Raw genomic sequence first — 22,118 nt, 5'->3', positions numbered from 1 at the left:
CCGACCTTGGAGAGCTTAAATCTTGGGACGGTAAGGCAGTTAGTATTAGCTGTTCTAATAGGCCTAATCAAGTATTTTCTACGGAATCTCTCAGTAAGGTAGCAGGGCACAGCAGTATTCAGACATTTGTAGGTAAGCAAAGCAGTTTTCAGCTGGATTTTGTCATAGGTAGATAGCCAGTTATTTTGTCTCCTGATCTCAGAGATGTGCTCTCTCCTTGCTATGCTGAGGGCATTATTTTGGAGTGTTTGAATTCTTCTACTTATGAACTTATTAGACTCAATGTAAAGGGAGTTGCAATAGTCCAATTTGGACAGGATGAGCGCTCCGGCAAGAATAATACAACTATTCTTAGATACAAATGGTTTACCAGCTCTGATACATTTGCACGTGTATGCAGTGGCGGACGCCATGGGGTTTACTTGTTTGGTGAATGTGAGAGTGGAATCGAGGTAAAAGCCTAAGGTTTGTACCTCTTTGGCAACTTTAATAGAGTTGCCATCAATGTTGAAGGAGGTTTATTCATGGCCAAGTTTTTTGAGGTTAGAGGTAGTACCCAGAATGGTGAGTTCAGTTTTGTCATCATTCAGGTATAGACCGTGTGCAGCCATCCATGCCTGGATGATGAGGTAGACTCTGTTCACCAAGCCCAAATCCTTATTATAATCCCTGCTAAGTGGTAGGAGAATCTGGGTATCATCTGCATAGTTGGTGTAGGTGATACCAAGATGGTCCACATGATCGAAAAGGGGCTTGGTGAATATATTGTACAGGGCAAGTGATGCACAAGATCCCTGGCGCACTCCACACGTGATAGGGTCTGCTGCTGCTGAGGGTGAGAACTCTCAAAGTCCTGTTACTTAGGAATGATTCTATCCAGACTATGGCCTCCTTGGAGAAATGCACAGCTGAATCCAGGTGGTTGCATAGGACCTTGTCCAGGTCAAATGCAGCTGAGAGATAGAGTAGGAGGAGTAAGGCTGATTTTCCCTTGTCCCTGAGCTTGTCGATTTGTGCCTTAAGGTTAATTAGTGCGGTTTCAGTTCCATGTTGTGGACGGAAACCTGATTGGCGAGCTCCTAAAAGGTGGTTGAGTTCCAAATACTTTTGAATGTGTAGGCAGGCAACCGTATTTATTTTTTCGAGGAGAAATGGCACTGTGGTGATGGGCCGGTTGTTAGTTGGTATGGTTGTGTCTAGGGTCTGTTTTTTAAGGAGTGGGAGTACCCAGGACTCTATGAGGTTACTTGGGATGGTGCCTGAAGCAAATGAAGCATTGATAAGCTTCGATATGAACGGTGCCAGATCCCTCGCTGTGTCCTTAATGAGTTGGGCTGGGCATTGGTCACCCTGGCAGTTCGAGGATTTGATTGATGATGACTTTTTCAACTTCAAGAATAGAAATTTTAGTGAAGCTGATGCGGCTAGAAAGGTTATGAGAGGACACGGGGTTGTTAGGTGAGGTCAAGATAGTTAAAGATGCTTTTTTTCTCCTCAATTTTATCCTGAAGAGTGGTAACTTTATTGGCTAGAGCATGCTGAATAGTAGAGCACCAAGTTTTGCCCTTAGTGCAGGTATCTTGCACTGGGATAGGTGTTTCTAATTCTTTTAAAATACGAATAATTCCTTCATGCTAGAGTTATCTTGTGAGATTCTGTTACAAGATTCACGTTTAGCCAGAAGTATTTCTTTCTCATAGTGAGATGATGTATTGCTGAGGTTGGTCCTGTTTTCCGCAGAGGGTAGGAGCCTCCAAGAAGCCTTGCATCTTCTTTTTTCCATACGTATGGTTTTCAAATGTGGGGTGAACCAGGAATTGAGGTGAGCATTAGGTTTGCTTTGTTTCATTTTAAGAGGGGCAATGGAATCAAGTGTTGCTGTCATGATTTTATTGCACTCGTCGACTAGCATGTTGGGGTCCATGCTGTCTGGTAGGGAATTGAGGGGAGGAAGAATAGGGGGAATAAGTCTATCCGCCGTAATATGCTTTTTATTTCTTGTTAAAGTAGGGGGAGCAGTTGGAATATATTTGGATGTTGGCTTTATAGTGGCTAGCGTGAATTTCGAGAGGTGGTGGTCTGTCCAGGATTGTGGGGTTATGGTAGTGATGACAGTGTTACAGTGGTAATCCGCCATCCAGTCGAATGTTCTACCTTTGTTATGTGTAGATAAGGTGACTCTGAGTGAGGTCTTATTCTGACAGGATGTTGGCGACGATATTAGCTTGTTTATCTTTTGGGTCATTAAAACCCAAGTTAAGGTCCCCTAACAGTAGTACTTGTGAGGTACTTTTTTAAGTTATCCGAGAGAATGGTGGAAATATCCTCCTCAAATGACCCGATGGGGCCTGGCGGTCTGTATATGAGGTGAATGGAGAGTGTCTGGGAGTTGGCGATAGGAAGTTAAGCTGTGAGGGCTTCACAAGATTGAGTGTCTCAAGAGGGGCAAGTCTCATGGATAAGCTAGATTTGGCGATGAGAGCAATGCCTCCGCCTCGCATCTATCTGCTCTCCGGATCGTGTAGCTGTCAGGAACTGCTAACATGAGGGCAGGGCCTGCTGCAGCGTGCAACCAGCATTCAGTGATGGTGAGAAAGTCATAATTTTCTGCCAGACCAAGTCTGATATCTCTGTGGTATGCACGACTAGGGATCTGGCATTTATTAATGCCCCCTTGAGATTTGGGGTAGGGTTGTCTGGTAGTGGGGGGAATGTGGAACTAGTGGTCACTCTAGTGGATTGTGCGGCGCAGAGGTGCTTAGTATGTTTGAAGATTTTGTTGGATTGGTTGTGTGTAATCAGAGAGAGTGCGGTGTTAAAGGCAGACTTTTTCTTTTAAAGTGGTTAGACTGTTTGGTGAATTATTTCTCTCGATGTCTAGATAGGTTGTGGACCTGGCAAGAGGTTCAAATAATTTGGCAAATCTAGAACGAAGCCTTGAGTTCCTTGAGGCTGTATTGCACGGTCTATTGGGATAGGATGGACTCTGGGGAGGGTTCAAATTCCTTATCCAGTGTCCATAGGCTGGGTTTATAGGATGGGATGAGGTAGGCATAGCACCCAGAGTCATTACTATGTTGGTTATGAGCATATAATCTGGTATTCGGTGGGAGTAGAGAGTCTTGTGAAGCTCACAAATAGACCTAGTGCTAGTAGGGTGCCTAGGGCAACAAGGTTCAAATCAGTGGCAAACATATTGCTTCCGGTTTAGAACATTTTAAAGCAGGGGCTATAAAAAGACACAGTGGACTAGACAATGGTAACAGGTTATGAACATCAGTTTAAATTGCTAAATCTAGATGTGTACTTTGTTACAGTGAATTTAGACAATAGAGCATATTAGTAGCAGACACAGTAAGATGCTTAAATAAAATACTGTAGACTACTGGTGTCTCAGGGTAATACAGCAGCTTAAGCGACTTTCAATATATTCAAAATGCTATAGTTATGGCAGGCAACAATCAGATCGCAACAAATATGGTAATCAGCTAGTTATAAGTACTCATTAGGATTGCTGGAACAGGCTGACATTTTGTTATAATGAAGCTAGATGGTATTCATTGGGATTTGTAAAAGCAGACAATAAATGCAGTATACATGTTCGAATGTAAAACAGCCACCTTCCGGTGACACAAGTAGAGCAGAACAGCAGCTTAAACAACTATGCAATATATGCAATTTATTCGAAGTATAATGGATGAACACATGTTCAGGTTATGATCATTGCAGTAATCGGAACAGTACTAACAATATAAACGACGGTCAGTATACAAGCAGACTAGATTACTAAGCGGGGGGGGGGGAGGTGCCGAAATGGCTATAGCTATGCGAGTGGAGCTTAATCGGATTGCAAGCAGATGCATGATGCAAGGCTGATGAGTAAGCAGACGGCAGAATTTGGTACAAAGCTTATTAATATCATTTCGCGAAAAAGTAAATCCTGAGATGGCAGCCCTGGTGCTAGCCTGAGTTCAAAGTGGGCAGAAGGCAGGCTTTAGTGACATGTGCAATAGCCTGTTCTTGTCGGCAGTGGTGTTAGGCAGCAGAAAAATATGGGGAAGGTGTATAATGCCAATTGTATTCAAGCTGGTGCTGTTTGCTAGCTTTGGTGTGTGATTTACCTGATAGTTGATGCTATTGCCGATTGGGATGGATCGCATTACCTGCGTTCTGTCATGTAGCTAGACGAAGGTGCGGAGTCTCTTGCAAGATGGTATGTGGGCAAGCTCCTTGCGCCCTGTGGCGAACAGGGACAAACAGGGCCTTTGCTACCGCAGGCCATCGCGCGAGAGTGGCGGCTTCCGCCTACTGGCGGGAACACGCAGATTCAAATGCTAGGCGTTGCTAGGCAACAAGTACCGAAGCGTGGGGTAGCCATTTTACATGAGGCAGCTTCTTGTGATCAATTAAAGCAGCCTTGAGGATGGCAAATATAGCGAAAAGGTGGCAGAGAGTAGCAATGTGCCTGGGGTGTAGGGCAACGCACATTGCCAGGAGTCCCACATTCAGCTCTTCCATCTCAAAGGAATACTCCCTTTTCTCATTTTCCCCCAGAGGCTCAATGTTACCAAAGCTCTGGTTCCCTCTAGGCTTCACTATTGCAATAGCCTCCTCCTGAATCTACCTTCTTCCACTCTGCGACCTCTCCAGCTAATCCAGAATAGGGCAGCAAGACTTATCCTTGGCCTTAAGCCCAGGGACCGCATTCTTTCCTGCCCTAAAAAGTCTTCATCGGCTCCAGGTTGCTGCCCGGATTGAATTCAAATCCCTCTGCATCTTCCACAAGGCTGTCTGGCCCGGGACCCACACTATCTTCAACTTTATCTAACTCAATACTCTCGCTCTAGACCACTACATTCCTCTGGCAGCAACTCTTTGTGTGTAAAGCATTTTGCTAAACAGAGGTTAGTGGTTGATCAATTTCCTCAGCTGGCTCTCTCCTATGGAACAGCCACCCGGCCTTGAGCAGGACTTTCTAAAATTCCGGAAGCTCCTCAAAACTTTCCCATTTACCTCCTCCTTCCCTTCTCTTCTCTGCTAAACCCACAGTTGCTGTGATTGGTGTTTGGAGCCCTTATGCATCCTCTGGGCCCCTGACCTCCCACAACCAATCGGCCCAGCTCCTGTCTACCCTTAGCACTTGCCTTGGCACACCCTCTCCCTGGAGGTCGCACTTACTCCTAACGTTGCCCCTGGCTATGTAGCACTCAACAACATAAGCACTACATCTGTGGCTCACCCATAAACCCAGATTACAAGCACTTACGCCCTCTGTCCTCTCCGTTTCTGTACTTGCACGTTGTGAATAATCACAAGCATAGTAGGCGGAGTCGAGCAGAGTCTTGGGAGCTTGTGGAATGTGGAGTTAACGGAGTGACTCTACTGTGTTTACTGTTGGAGGCGGAGTAAACCTGCTAACTACCCAGACTCCTTGCGGAGCGGACACGGATTCACGCAGTGTGTTGGAAGTCTTGTAGCTCTTGCAAGCTCTTGTAGCTGCAAACGTGGGAAAATGGACCCTGTCTGTGTCCCTTCCTCCCTCACGAGAGGAAAGGGGAAACTGCTCCAACAACCGCTAACGAGATCTCATTTGCGGCGTAGGATATCCGAGATGGAACAAGTACTGCAAGTAAGTCAGTTTCATACTTTACTGCACCAAGATCTTAAAGAGACTACACACACTGAATGTCAAGTGGGCAGCGAAAACTCGGCCACGCACAAATTTGAACTCACAGCCTCCCTACGCGCTTGTCCATGTACAGCTAGAACCTGTAGCAATGGCAAATGCCTAGAACTGAACTATGAAGTCGCTAAATACAGCACCGCTAGTTCCAGCAAAACGGCTGAGCCGCCCATAGAGGCAGACGTACGGCAGCCAGAGCTGTTTCTGATCCCCCAGATGCGAGGGCTCGCATGGCGGGCTCGATAGGGTGTGCGTCCCGGCTCGTGCGCGGAAAGGAACTTGCACACGGTATTTGAAAACACCATCAATGGACCCTCATGCCTCAGCGGGCATCATTCCAATTACAGATATGAGCACGGAGAGTATTGTGGGCAACCAAAGAAATTCATTAGTCGTAACTAGAAACGCCTCTGATCGCGAAGCAGCGTGTCAAGGCGCCGAGGCACTAGTTGTGGGAGGTGTTGGCCCTGAGGAGGATGATTTCTATGCTGTGTCACTCAAATGGGTCTGGCATTTAGTCAACTCAACACGCACATGGATGAAGATCTGTTGTCTAACGCATCTAGATCTAAGGAGAGTGGTTTGTCGGAAATGTCATTGGGATTGTCGTCAAGCTTGCTGTCCCCTCCAATGCTGTCCTTCCCAACGTTCATTAACAATAAGATTCCAGCATTTGAGAGTGTAGCAAATATACCAACACACTTGTTGTTTTTAAACAAAGAAGCAAGCTGCAAGTGTCCTGAAACAAATGAAACAAATGAAAGCAGCGAAAGTAGAAACTCGATAGAAGTAGTCAACAAACTTCTACGAGACTTAACACAAATAAATACAGCAAGAAGCAATAAAAACAGAGAAGAGCGTTTGGAAAACAAAAAACAAAAAATTTGAATGGCAAAATTAAGACGTTAGAACCACTACACCTGAGAGCCCCCCGCGAAAAAGTGGTATAGTGGGGCTCAAAAACAAAGGATTCAGGAAAGTCATTCATGTGCGGAGCCTCAAGACCATTGAATTAAATGACATAAAAACAGTGGAGTTCATTAAAGAACCCCAAAATGAGAGTCGGGTTGCACATTGATTACAAAATAATATGCAACATCCTGCTAGAGGCGTCTCCAGTGCTTCTATCTCTGGGCTTTTGACATCTCCGACACAAGAAATGACTACACCAATGCAAGAGAAGTCAAACCCAGCAGCCCAAAGGTGCGGTGTGCTCCAATCCCCCCAAAAAAATGCATTTTGACATCTCGTTCAACCCTCAGAAAAAGTTAGAGCACACACAGAAGGAAGAAGACCACTCCCTTAAAGAGGCTCAATCAGGTGAGCGAATATTTGACTCTGTGGCATGAAAACGCTGAATGAAAGTTCAAGTAGTAAAGGAAATTGGAACGTAGCTCAGGAATCAAACGTCATAAAGCAGGAGAACAGACTTTACATTCTATTGGCTCATGGAACACCAGAGGCTTTTCGCATCTGTTTCAACTCAACTGGATGGATGGCTTGGGCTTAGCATGTTTACAATTTCCGATGAGGTTGAAATTGTTTTAAACCCGGCCATCAAGAAACAAAAAGGCAGACCAATAGCTGGTCTTTTGACTCTTGCAAGGAGAAGTTCTGGGTATGGGATCACCAGTTCCAGGAACATCTCAGCATATATTCAAATAACTACTGTTGTCCTGGAAGGGAAATCCAAGTTAGAAAATGGCACTCTCCACATTATTAATCTAAATTGGCAACACATAGTTGCCGGGACGTTCTCATTTATCGATCAAGTTTCTACAAAAAATTGATGAGATCAACCAGGAAGAAATTTCACCAAATATAATTGTGTGTGGCGACTTAAACATCAACTGTCTAGAGGTCAACAGACGAGCAATCAAGAGCACAGCGGTAGCACTCATGTGACATCCCAATGGTGCATCGAAATGGAAACAAGGAACATGGCAATGCTTAAGAAACATAATAGGTGATGTACCTGCTAAATCCACCTGGAAGAGAAATTACCAGAACTTAACACAGGAATCTTTTTTTTTGTTGTTGTTTTTTTTGTTCTTTTTTTTTTTGTTTGATAACATGCACGAACGTGCAGCTTCCCTCCAGGTCATCCCCAAAGCACAGAGTGACCATGATTTGGTGAAATTACTTTTCGTCACCTCCGAAAAGGAACGTACTCGTCTGTGGAACCACAAGGTATCAGTGGAATCCAGCAGGGTCAGACTTCAACTCAACGACAATGACATGGAGATGATTTTTAACACATACTGCGAGGAACATGACAAAGTCGAATATCCACATCTGTTGACACAATTTGTCGAAAACAAACAGGGGCTATGGAATTGTGCTTTCAAACCCAAACATACCTTTTCATCTTGAGGTCTTGAGAAGGAAACGTTTAATGAGTGCTGAAATCAGACATTGCCCAAATCTAGATAAAACTACACACCTCGCCGAAAAAAGATCGATAAGACAAAAATACAGAAACTGGTTAAATTCACACAAAGCCATTATCCTACAGCGAGACGCAGAGCGCATGATATCCAAATTAGCCAACAATAATTCTTGTGATTTTTGGAGGGACATCAATGATGACAGTAGACTGCAATCAGCAATTCAGAACAACATGGTCTCCAAAAATGACTGTCATACTACAGTCAGCTGTATAGTAAAAAGGGAAACAGCAAAGAACCAGTTTTACCGAAAGTACATCAGTGGGACCTCGAATTTGACAAGGGGGACACTTTGTACATCATCAAAAGGATAAGCTCCTCGCGGGCCCCATGCCCTGATGGCCTGACCAACTACACGCCAAAAAGAAATCCCGAAAAATTGGCTGATTTTTGCTCACTCCTTTTCACAAAAATTACACTGGAATGTGCAACTACTAAGTCTTGGAATAGTGGGATTATTGTACTTCTCTTCAAAAAAGGCAACAGGGCAAACCCTGAGGACTATCGTCCAGTTGTACTTTTGCGACGCATCTTCAGCAGCAATTACATGAGTGGATCATCTCTAGCCAGCACTTTGACCTCAGGCGATCGGGCTTTGTCAGGGGCTTGAGGTGTGGCTTGAATCTCCTCATAATAAACCTCATGAAAATGGAGGCTATAAGAACAGGAAATACTTTTCATTTTTAAAACATTTTTTTTAAGGACTGCAGTGGTCGATTCAGTGTTGCAAAAGGTCTGCAGGCGTCTCTGGTAGTCGCCTTCTTCGGTTACTTCAGACAGGGGGGGTGGAAAAACTCCCCCATATCCTGCCTGCCCAGACACTCTGGAGCCTAGGCAGGGACACCCAAGGGTTCCCGCCAAAGGCAAAACACACACACACGCCTCCCCTCCCAGAATGGTAGAAGAAGGGCTGACAAAGAACAGCCATGCTAGCCATGATGAAAAAAGGAGGGAGGCCCCAAGTTGGTACTTGGGTGCCCCTATTGTGCACAACCGGCTATGGACATGACCTACAGTACAAAAATCCCACAATAGTTGGTAGAACACAGTCCACTGCCACCAGCCATAACTAGGAGATTGTCTGTGATTAAAAAGACACAGTAGCAGAGAGAAGGGGGATACTAGTTATCCCTTTGGCACTCCACATAAGGTGGTGCATGCCAATCTATCAGAACATAACATTTTTAGAGAGAATACTATCTTTCTCCAGCATGGGGTCTGGCATGGATTCACATACTCATGAATATTCCCCGTCATCAGGCCGGGAATCCTCGGTAAAAGAAAAAACGGTTTCACTTTCACTTACAAACTGTATTTCTCCTCTTAACCAATCGCTGTCCACTGGCTCATACTGCCCCCAGCCAATGACAGTCCTCCCCCCTAAGCCCCTCTTGAAGCCGTCTTCTATTTTTACTGCACGCTTCAGTGTTGGGAGTCCTCGAGTTTTGCTCTTCTTTTCACTCCTCCAGAGGGAAGTAGAGTATGTCGAGACAGGACGCCGGTGCCAAAGCAAGCCTGAACCGGCCAGGATGTCCGACACCCACCCGTGCTCCCTGGTGGGAAGCCGGCTGACTGGTTTAGTCGGCGAGTGGGTGAAGATCACCACCAACAGGTGGGTGCTGGACGCTCTCGCCCACAGACATCCCCTGGAGTTTCAGCACAGGTGTTCACGAATCCCTCTGGTGGCCCGGCAGGAACAGCACATCAGTGAACTCTTGGAGGAGGTATGGCCATGCTTCAAAAAGGGGTGATCAAGCTGGTTCTCCGACAACTCTGGGGCTCCGGATTCTATTCCAGATACTTTTTAGTCCAAAAGAAAACTGGGGGCTGGAGGCCCATTCTAGACCTACGACATCTCAACAAGTACCTCAAGTCCCATAAATTCAGGATGGTCACGTTGCAGCACATGCTCAGCCAACTGGAGGAAGGAGACGTGGCGTCTCTGGATCTGGAGGACTCCACTTCCACATCCCCATCCACAAGAAGCTCCTATGCTTCGTAGTGCAGGGATGGCACTACCAGTTCAAGGCCCTCCCCTTCGGCCTGAAGTCAGCCCCCATGGTGTTCATGAAGTGCCTGGCACTTGGTGGCGGCTCATCTACGACTGCAAGGGATACACGTGTACCCTTCACCTAAACGACTAGCTCATCCGGGCAAGTTCGCAAGAGTTAGCAGTCTGTCACATGGAGAAGACCGTCCAGCTGCTGACAGTTCTGCGATTCTCCATCAGTTATCCGAAGTCTTGCTTGACACCATCGCAGGACGCTCTGTTCTTAGGCGCCAGGCTCAACACGGTCCCCTACCTAGCGTCGCTCTCGGAGGAGAGCGTTGCGACCATGCTGGGGAAAGTGCAACGACTGTTGTCAATGAAGACCTCCACGGTGAGGACCATCAAGTCGCTGCTCGGCATGTCATCTTACATCTACCTTATCCAGCTCTGCAGGTTACGGATGCGACCACTTCAGGAGTTCCTGGACACTCGCTGGATACAGGTGTCTGGGAAGTTTTGAGGACAAGGTCCCGCTCAACAGTGAGGATGATAAGGTGTTGGGGGGCGGGGGGGGGGTTCACTCCAACATCACCCGGGGCACAGGGTTTCAAAACACTGCATACAAGGAAACTGTCACCACGGACGCTCCTCTGGAAGGCTGGGGAGCGCACACCGGCTGTCTGCACGCCAGAGGCCTGTGGCTGCCAGAGGAGAAGCATCTCCACATCAATATCCTGGAACTACGGGCATTGTTCTTGGCCCTCAAATCATTCCTTCCGTCTCTGAAGGGTAAGGTGGTGAGGATCTTCACGAACAACACCACCACAATGTTCTACATCAGGAAGCATAGGGGCACCCGATCCTGTGAGCTCTCCAAAGAGGCGCAGGACTTGTGGCACTGGGCCGTCTGGCAAGAGATGTTCCTCGTTCCCTTTCACCTGGCGGGAGTCAAGAACACCTTTGCCGACTTTCTCAGCAGGGAGTTGCGCTCCTGCCACGAGTGAGAACTTCGGCAGGACCAAGTGGACCGCATCTTCATCACTATTGTTCTCCAGCATGTGTCTGGCATGGATTCATATGCAAACCCTCCCTACTACCCCTCTGCGGTTCTTCTTGGTCGTGCTTACCAAATCTGAATAAGGCTGCCAGAGGAGGGGCTTGGGGAGAGGACTGTCATTGGCTGGGGGCAGTATGACCCAGAGGACAGCATTTGATTTAGTGGAGAAATAGTTTGTAAGTGAAACCGTTTTTTCTTTTACCAAGGATTTCCGGGGAATATTCATGAGCATGTGAATCCATGCCAGACCCATGCTGGAGAATAGTTACAGGTAAGTAACTTGTTCCTTAAGAACTGTAGTTACTCTAGGATGTAGAAAAAGAATCTCAAAGGAGGAATCGAAGGGTACCCAGTAAAACTGCCTCTAAGGAGCGGTGTGCTGTAATAGACTCCATAGGACAGATAAAATACAAAAGAATAGAGTTCCAAAAGAGACAGACGCAATGACACCCGATTTCTCTAGGCTTGTGCGGCAGTGCCCTCTTAATTCCTATGGGCGATTGCAGTGAGTCCTTATTGTTTGCTGCTTATTTCGTGTGGCTGATTCTTGGTGTCCTACAGTGCTCCGGATCGCGTAACACCGCAGGACACCAAGAACCGGTCCCACAGAATAAGCAGCTTTCTCGAACAGCTCGTTCTCTCTGTTCAGAGAAAGAGCTGTTTGAGAAAGCAGCCCACCAATAAGTAGTCTGTCCCTGTTTTGTCTACTGAACAAGGTCGGTGGTATAGGCCCCTTAGCTGTTAGAGGCATAATAAATTAGAAGAAATAGAAACACTGGCCCTAATACCTGTGATGTTTTATTTGATTTTTAGATTGTCTTAATGAGTGTGGGGTTAGAAGATTGAGAATTGTTACAAGAAACAGCTATTTCTGTCCGGACTACATGAAATAACCAGGGAAAACTACTTGGGATGGGGTTTACCTGTGAATTATAGGCCAAAATGCAGTGCATCAACATAACATCTTTTCAAACATCCGTTCGAAATAAGTTTTGCTGTGGTAACGGACATTCAGTACTCTACAGATAACTAGTTAAGACAGAGAAGCAATAGGGACATAGGACAAGATAAGGGATGGTCCCTCAAGAATACATATGAATAAATGTAATGCATTGCAATATGTTGTCCATGTGGTCAAAAAATTGCTAGACATAGCCATCTGGCCTCCTTGGCACCTTCTGAGGAGAGTCGACTCGCTCTCTTAATCATAGGGGCAAGTTCTCCATCCAAACCTTCATACTTGGCTGCTGAAAAGCAGACATACAAGGAGTGGGACGTGTCTGATGACATCCTTAATGTGCTACTCTCACCTAGGAGACCCACAACAGAGCCTATTTATGTCTGCAGGTGGCGTACATTGTTGGCTTTGTGCTGGGGGAGGTATTTGAACCCCTTATCCTGTCTGTTATCCCCAGTTTGGGATTTTTTGCTGTCCTTGTCATAAGCGGGGACTGCCGATTGGCACTGTTAAGGGACGCATCACCTTTATTTTGGTTTTTTAAGAGGTCCCCGGAACAAGGCTCATTCTTCACAATCCCAACTGTTATGCAGTTCAAGCAGGGTTTGTAGAACCAGTTTCCTCCATGACAGTTTGTGGTTACTGCATGGGATTTAAATTTGTTTTTTGAGATTCCTTATCTGAGCTTCCTTTGAGCTTCTCGATTCCTGTTCTATTAGGTTGCTGACTCTCCAGTTGATGTTCTTGGTTGCCATCACTTCCGCAAGACAGGTGAGTGAGCTCCAGGCATTATCTGTTAAACCTCCCTATTTCGTTTTCTCCAAAGAGGAGGGGACGTTGAGATTGAGAACTTTTTTATTCCAATAGTGGCTTTGGATTTTCATCTCTCTGAAGAGCCATCTTCCTGCGTTTTGTCCTCTGCCTCATCCTTCCGAGGCAGAGGAACGACTCCATCGCCTGTCTCAATGCGGGCTCTCCACTACTACGCCTCTCAGATGAGAGGCCAGGAAAGATAACCTGCTTTTCATTTGTTATGCTAGGGTTCGTGCTGTGACCAAAAAGACTTGTGGACCATTTGTCGCATCTCAGAATATGATCTGGTTTGAAGGATATGTCTGTGGGTCTCAGTGCGCATTGTACCAGAGGACTGGCTGCCCTGCAGAGAGGAGTCCCTCTCCTGGACAGCTGCCAGGCAGCAATGTGGGCGTCTCTACACATATTTACTGAACATTACTGCTTGGATTCCGTTTACGGCTAGGATGTCTGGTTTAGTCTAGGTGGTGTCCTTCCTCTCCTTCCTCCTCCAGATCTCTTGGCTGGTTTGGAAGTCTGTCATAAATTTGGAATCTGTGGCAGGAAGGAATACATTAGAAGAACAAATTACTCACCTCAGTAATGTTCTTTCTGAAGAATATTCCTCCCAAAAGATTCCTCATCGCCCTCCCTACCTGCCCCTCATGGAGGATAGCCAGTACACCAATGGTTCTGCGGTACCTCAGCGCGCGACATCACAGGGCTCAGCACCTCACTATATACTGGCCCTGACGTCATTTCCGGCACAGGGTACATAGAGGTGTGAGACAGAGCTGATGGTGGAAACAATTCTGAAGAACAGCTGCGATATGAATAGGATTTCATACAGGAGGAATCTGTGGGTGCAACATATATCAGAAAGAACATTACTGAGAGAGAAGTAACGTGTTCTACTCTGACAGTGCCTGGTAAATGTCAGCAAACAGATTAAGACTCTCAATAGGATTTCGTTACCTCTGTGTTTCAAGTTTCTGTGGCATGTGATATCAATACCTGCACATGTATGTGAGAACCTTGGCCTTTGATGGTAATCCCGCAGCACATGATGAAAGGTAGAATTGTTGTGTATGCACATGTTACCAGTGTGTGCATATTAACTCTGATAATGGCTTCACATTAAAAATATGCAAACTATTACATTTGCCGGTGCCCGTTTTGTTGGGTGTGTATATATGACGCTAATCTTCAAATGTAATTCATTCTCCTCCACCCATCTCCCCTCTCTACCTGCCCTCTGTTCCATTAAGCACAGTAAAGAGGCCAAAACGTTTGAATTTTGCTTCAGAGTGCAGGTCACAGCCACTTCAGAGGGCTCTTTCGTACAGGTTATGTTTTAATTGTACAGGCAGTCCCACATGGGAAGTACTCCAACTTCAGTCAGGATATGCATACTGCCTGGTTATTATGTTTTTTCTTGCTCTCTGAAATGTCTTCATTATTATTTCATTATTATTCATTACTATTGGTGTTTTAGCTGTCCACTTGACTTTGAATCTAGGTGTATCCCTGGCCCATTCAATCACTGCAACCTAACGTGCCTTAGCTGCCTATCTGATTCTGATCCTAGGTAAGGCTAACCTTAAGAACTCAGGAACCAGCTGATATCAAACACATGCCCACTGCTCGCACCTCCTCCCACTAACATGTACCTACCAGGTATATACTCAGCACTGCTGAGTCATCATCCACATCATCCACCTTATCAACGCAACTAGTCTCCTCAGCCCCCACTTACCAGGCCTGACCAGCATGGTTACCACCCCGCCACTCACCATGCACCTCTCTACACCGTGCAACCTCTCTGCTAGAAACTCCAAACTACGCGCCAGGCTCCCCAAAATATACGAGCCCAGAGCTAGGGATGCCACCCATACCAAACCACCGACTTGGCCCCAGCCTTGCATCCTGACCATCCCGTCCAACAAAAGTACAAACTTACCTAAGCCTACCCAAACTAATAATACTAACAAACACAAGCCTCGATCATCAACCTCTACACCTACCACGAGTAAACATCCCACTACTCCCATAAGAGGGGCTTTAATCAATGCGAGATCTATAGTAGCCCACGCGACAGACATAGCAGACCTCATCCTAATGAAAGAACTAGACCTCTTAGCCATCTGAGACCTGGCTTCATGCAGCAGCTGGCCCAGCCCTTGCGCTAGCCATCCCTGAGAATTTCTCCATCCTCCGAACAGACGGAATTGATTCTAGAGGCGGTGGCCTCGCTATAATTGCCAAAACCCACCTCAACCTTAAATCTGACAATACTGATCACTACTCATCCTGTGAATTGCTCACAGCCAAACTCCCCACCACCAACTCCCAAACCATCACCATCCACCTACTATACAGACCCCCAGGACCTCTAGGCTTCTTTGAGGAAGACCTTAACTCCATCCTCTGTAACAACCTAAAAAGTACCTCTCAATGCCTCCTCTTAGGAGACTTTTACCTTGGCTACAATGACCCTTAAGACACCCAAGCGTCAGCCATTAATTACTCACTATCAGAACTAGGCTTCACCCAAAGAGTGTCAACCCCCACTCATAACAAAGGGAGAACGCTTGACTGGACCACAACTGCGCGATCTCCATCACTGCCATCACCCCGCAATCCTGGTCTGACCACCACCTCCTCTCCTTCACACTCAAAGCGGCCAGCCCTATCGCCAACATCTCCCTAGCCTCAGCCATCCCAACTAGAAGCAAGAAAAACATAACTGCTGAAAAACTCATCCCTCTCATTCTGCCTACACAGAACCAACTCGCGGCTAACTCCAACCCCCACCATCTAGTTGAAAGTTACAACAACAGCATGCGCCTAGCCCTAGATGCCATCTCACCACTAAAGCTGAGAAAACCCAAGCCAATAAAACACCTGAATACTTGGTTCACTGCCCACCTAAAATCCCTCAGACTAGAGAAATGAAAAAGGAACACATTTGGAGACAAAATCCCACTGACAGCAACAAGCTGATCCTCAACAAAATAGTCTCCACCTACAAAAAAGAAATCCTCCTCGCCAAACAAGAATCCTCCAATCTGAGAATACTGCATGCCAAATCCAGCACTAAAGAATTGTTCACCATCCTTAAAGAGCTGGAGACTCCCATCCCGCTCCCAGACTCCTGCAAGAAAGACAAACAATGGTGCTCCAGCATCCAAAATGCCCTTTCCAATAAAGTCGCAGGCCTCCAAATGAAAATTAACAAGAAAGAGACCCTATCCAAGGCCAAACCTAACACCCCCACTCACACCATCCCTCAACACCCTCCCCCCAAACCCCCCACTCGCTTCAGCTTCTCCAAAGTCACCACGCTAGAAGTGGAAAAAATCATACTCGGCCTCAAGCCTTCTAACTGCCAAGGCGACCTATGCCCACCTCAAATCATGAAAGACGCGGCCAGGGACCTATCTCCATTTATCACCAAACTCATCAACGCCTCCTTCTCTTCTAGAACCATCCCCAACAACCTCAAAGAATCCTGGGTCCTCCCCCTACTAAAAAAAAACACACTCGACCCAGCCGTACCCACTAACTACAGACCCATCACCACCGTCCCTTTCCTACTAAAAATCCTCGACAAGACAGCCTACCTTCAAATTAAAAAATTCCTTGAACAAAACCACCTCCTATGAGTCCGGTAATCAGGTTTTAGACCCCAACACGGCACAGAAACCGTACTCATCGACCCCAAGGCCCAAATTGACACTCTGAGAGATAATGGGAAAACTGCCTTATTGCTCCTCTTAGACCTCTCGGCAGCCTTTGATGTTGTTGATCATAAATTCCTATGTAGCCACTTAGTCTCAGCAGCCCACTTTTCCCAAGAAGCTATAAACTGGATCACATCATTCCTAAGCAACAGATCCATGCGCGTCTTCTCCACCACGGCCTCCGCTGGCCCCATTCCCATCACATGCGGGGTCCCACAGGGATCATGTGTTTCCCCCACACTGTACAACGTGTTCACTAAGCCCCTGTTTGATGATCTCAACGGTTTGGGTATCACTTACACTAACTATGCTGATGATACCCAAATCCTCATCCCGTTGAAGGGAGACTACAACACGGATTTGGCCCTGGTGAACAAGGTGTACCTCATCATCCAGGCATGGATGGCCTCCCATAGTCTATGCCTGAATGATAAGGCTGAACTCATCATCCTGGGATCATCCACGAACCTAAACAAACTGGACCTCAACTACTCCAGCTTCACCATTGACGGCAACCCTATAAAGGTAGCTAAGGAAGTGAAAACCCTTGGCATCTATCTCGATTCCACCCTCTCCTTCCATAAAAAGGTCAGCTCCATGGCATCCACTACAGCCTACACATGCAGGCTTATACGCTCTGCCAAACCCTTCCTCTCCAGCCAAAGTTGCATTACTCTAGCCAGAGCTCTCATACTATCTAAACTGGACTATTGTAACTCCCTCTATGTAGGCGCCAACAAACAGATTACCAATAAAATCCAGATCCTACAGAACAATGCCCTCAGAGCAGCGCTTAACTTCCCTAAAAGAGAACACATCTCAAATACTAGGAGAACCCACAACTGGCTCACTACCACGGACAAAATTCTGCTTAAGGTAGCATCCCTCACCCACAAATGCCTTAACATCGCAGCTCCCCGTTATCTCTCAGACAGATTAACTAGATACATGCCCAACAGACTCACCAGAAATAGCAATGCTAACCTGCTCGCTGTTCCCAGATTCAAGCGCATGAAAATGGGCGGCAACAGCTTCCAGGTAAAAGCAGACCAACATTGGAACTCACTACCACCCTCCGTCAGAGCACCTCAAACCTACCACCAATTTAGGCGTAACTACCTCCAGTGGCTTAAGAACAAAGACCAATAATGACAGCCAATAATGACACCCTGCAACCACTACACATTTGTTCAACTTGTAACTATGTCGCAATGTTACTCTGTATCCTTGTAACTGTTTCTACTCATTGTAACTGCATCTACCCACTATGTATAATAATGTAAATAATGTACAGTATTGTAACTAAGTTGAGAATATTCTTGTAATGCTTTCGCCCTCATACCTTATGGTCCGGTGCGCCATATAAATAAATAAACAAACAAATTAGTCTGTTATTGTTAGATTGTCCTCTTTTTTCAAGGCGGAAATGTCTTCCGTTGTATACTCTGTTGGGAGTATGGAACTGTTTTACTTTTCTATTGCTGACATTTGTTCCCTAGCTTCTTTCTGGAGGGCCCTTGTTTTACTGGCCTTAGTCCTTCTGCAGCAGTATGCCCTTTTAACGGCCTTTGTTTTTTTTTTTCCCCTCCTCAGATATCACACTGCAATGGTTGATTCAGCATTCAAAATCCCGACGGACCTGAAGCCCATCATGGAGTGCGCCCCAATCTAAAGGGCCGGGACGGCCAGAGGCATTCACTTCAGCTCTGAGAATGTACTTCCCCAGATCACACACACTCGCACATGCACACTCACATACACACACACACACACACACTCACTCACGAACTCACACGCACACACACACACACACACACACACACACACACACACACACACATACACACACACACACACACACTCTCTCTCTCTCTCTCTCTCTCTCTCTCTCTCTCTCTCTCTCTCACACACACACTCACACAAATATACAAACGCCCACTTTCTTTCCTTATGCCCAGAAACTGCCTTGTACATTTCTGCTGGGCACCAATAAGGATATCCACTAACCCCCTGAAACATCAACACTACCCATAAAAATTGGCTGCAGTAACCCCCAGAGCTATGGACACGAGTGTTTAGGAGGAGATTAGGGGGTTGGGGGGGGGGGGGGGGGGCAGGGCTTGGGTATTTCTTTTGTCCTTTGGGTGATTTACACTTTTTACCCTGGATCTTGTACAAGTCACTCGTGTCTGCCCAGTGCAATGTTTTTTGTAGAACTTATTGCCAGTTAGTATGGCCTCTTGAGGAGGATTAGGGCAGATGTGCTCATTTTCAAGGATTATTTTTGTTTTTAGCGGTGTAACATGGCAGATCCTTTAGTAGCTTATCACTAAATGTTTATCAGGCTGAAACTGTGGCAGCTTTTTGTACAAAGTTCATTGGCCTGTGGCGGCGTGGCTACTATTTGATCACTCGATGGGATTAATGGATCTTGTTTGAAATTTAGAGAAATGATGACGGGGAGAATGAAACCTCCAGACAAATGTGAGGATTGTCACTGTGTTTCTCTTAAAAAAAGAACGAATCTATATATAATTAGCAAGTGGCAACTAGCCAATAGCTAAAACAACGATATATGAAAACTTAACTATTGGTTACTGCTTTTTACGATAAAATGAAGTAATTAACTCTGTTGTTACTGGCAAAAACGTGATTTGTTTACTGGATCTAGACAGCAGCCAGCTATCAAAAGATATTGCTAGGCTACCGGCATGCTGTCAGGTTTTTTGTTCCTGTAAAGTGCTTGTGCCGGCTGCAGGCACATAGCGGTTTGTGCGTGTCTTGTCCTGCGGCCCTCATGATCATGTTGACAGCAGTGAAGTGTGAAGGTTCCGACAAGATCCGCCAGTGCGATGGAATCTACTATAGAAACATTGTGATAAATACGTAAAACAAACCTACTCACAGCAGAGCCATTCATCTATTTTTGCCCATCTAGCACATCACTTATCTGGATAGCAGCTTTACTTGTAATTTTATCAGAACAGAGAAAAGATTGTATTCATGCTTGCTGCCCCCTACTGGGACCTCCACAGTTTGTCAAGTTCAGTAAAGGACCCTATTATTTGGTGTTCATTTATGGAAATTCCAAAGCTTCCCATTGTATGAAATGACATGAGCCTGAAAGTGGCCTTCACCAGAGAATCCAAGTAATAGTATGTGGGGGAAATTGAGTACACAGTGATTTGTGTTCATTCCGTTTTGATAGAGCAATAAATGCACCAAAAGTGCATTTTCTTGTTTGACATGGAGTCTTTGGAAAGATAATACGTCCTACGTTTCTACAACTAGTAGGTCTGAGGTGTTAGAAGTGCTTGCTTCATACAATGTCTGTGCTGTCTTCCAACTGATCGTGCTTGTAGTTTAGGCTCAAATGCCCTCGGAATGATGTCCATTTTGTCTGGTGTCTGGTGTTTGGTGTAGCCAAGAGTAGAGTTGGGGATTTCAGTTTATTCTACTGAACATGCCCCTTTAACTAGCTGTCCAGTTTCTCTGAGACTTGAGGGCAGAATCTCCATAATATGACACTTGTCACGTTTCCAGTTTTCTCTGGGGTTTAGTTCAGGCTTATGACCAGATGCCCTAGAATAATGCACCCTTTGTCTGACCTATGGTTCTCCGAAGCTGGTGCTGCATAAAATGCCCTCTTTGTTAGCTCACCTTTGTTTCTCCAAGTTTGGGCATTGGAGCAGGGTCTCCGGAACACCCCATAGCTTTCCTGTCCACTGCAGGGTGTGATTGAATCTAACAGACACTGCAGGTGAAGCCCCCTTTGGGTGACCTCATTCTCCTTGCTGCCCTGTAAATGAAGAACTGGATGTCACATGCTGCAGGGCCTGACCACCTTGTCTCACTTTTGAACCTCATTAGAGTTGGGCCTAGTGTCAGATGCCATTGGTTCACCATTCTTTTAAAATCATGTCCCTAATTGTGCTGAAAACTCAAATGATGGGTTTTGTATTTTGGCCAAAGTTGCTGCTCTAAAGGACCAGCCTATACCCTCTGGGCTCCCTTTGTTCTTCTTTTCATATTAATGGACTTTCTTGTGCCTCCGATGGAAACGGAACCTAGGTTTGTGTGTCAGTCTTCATGTTTGGGCTGGTGGGAGAGGCTGCTGGGTCCCAATCCAGCCAATATTTGGTACTGAAGTGTGTGCAATGATTGTGTTCCAGCTTCTGACCATTTATTGCTACTATTATTGACCATGTCTTCCTATGCATTAAACGCTGCATGTATAAAATATAATATTCACAGAACTTTGTAAATAAGATTTGTTTTATTTAGCTACTTGCCTTTTGTCTGTTTATGCACTTATTGGCTTTTAACAATAAATCTTGAGTTTGTAAAACCGTATTACTACTGTATATGAGAAATTAAGCTTTCTTTTGTCATTTAATAGTTTTACTCTTGCGACATCTGCACGGCAAGTGTGCAAACTAATGTGGGTTTGTAAGCAGAGTGCAGACAGGTACTAAGGCAATCAGCATTTGCACATTTGGAAGTATTGATAGTTGCGAAAAATGTAAAGTATTTGGATTTGTCGGAATGAGAAACAAAATGTATTTGTGGTTGGTTTAACCCACAATTGACAACGGATATAGCTCTCCTTTCATTTTTGTTCATTAAAGAGCAAACAAAAAGGGAACCTGTTAATCTAACATGACTAAAGATTTTTTTTAGTGGGGTTTGGGTGTGAGCTCGTCATAGAATTTTTTTTTTTCTTCTCCATCCGTGCAGAAAAAAATGAAATGGCAACTATGGATCAAAGGAGAGTTGAAGTGAAAACTTGTTTAAAGAATCAAGCCTGTGTAGAGAGTTTATAAAAATAAACTTTCCGTCCACTAGACTAGTTTGTCTATATCTATACAAATAATTAAACATGTCCCAAATTGCATTGGAAGGAGGCCAGTTGAGGCTCCTTTTCACTTTTAATTTCTCCTGTTTAGCTTGAAGTTCTGCCTCAACCATGGGCCAAGCTTCGACTTTGAAACTCCCAATACAAACATCTTTACTAAAGAGAACATACCTCACCAGAGTGATATGAGAGAGCTGCAAATGGAACATGGTCTAGACGACTGTCTACTAGGTCTGTGTAATCCCATTGTATTCTGACTTGAGGTGCAGGAGCGGGCGAGTGAGAGATGCGTGATCATGAATGTTCAGCTGGATGAAATCGTGCATGAATGATGTATGTGGATGTTCCATGTTTGGACCTTGGATCGCTAGCCAGCTGGCTGATCAGAGGATCGGACTGGTGGGTGTTGCTACATATATTCATGAAGAAGGTATATTAAAGAATGAAGAAGAAATAAAAAGTGTATCCTTTGTAATCTTAGCCCAGCGTGCAGATTTCATGTGAGCCACGTTGTAAAAAGGGTGACTAAGTAAACTACTTCTCTGGTTGGGGAGGGGGGGGCAGGAATGAGCTGGCACCTACCCTTCCCCGTG

General features: G+C 45.6%; 1 protein-coding gene across 2 annotated transcripts in view; it reads left to right on the top strand.

Annotated features, from left to right (window-relative positions):
• The window catches only part of ARL8B (ARF like GTPase 8B), a 338,427-nt gene extending 317,404 nt beyond the window's left edge, over window positions 1-21,023 (top strand). For both annotated transcript variants that reach the window (XM_069643496.1, XM_069643497.1), the window contains exon 7: window positions 18,264-21,023. In XM_069643496.1, the coding sequence (XP_069499597.1) occupies window positions 18,264-18,313 (50 nt within the window). In that variant the 3' untranslated portion in view covers window positions 18,314-21,023. The remainder of the gene's footprint in view (window positions 1-18,263) is intronic.
• Window positions 21,024-22,118: the final 1,095 nt, after the last annotated feature.

The sequence above is a fragment of the Ambystoma mexicanum genome, chromosome 2p (genome assembly GCF_040938575.1).
Source record: "Ambystoma mexicanum isolate Mex_15411 chromosome 2p, UKY_AmexF1_1, whole genome shotgun sequence".
Taxonomy (NCBI): domain Eukaryota; kingdom Metazoa; phylum Chordata; class Amphibia; order Caudata; family Ambystomatidae; genus Ambystoma; species Ambystoma mexicanum.
The sequence above is the reverse complement of the archived record's forward strand: the minus strand, read 5'-3'. Positions and strand labels throughout refer to the sequence as shown.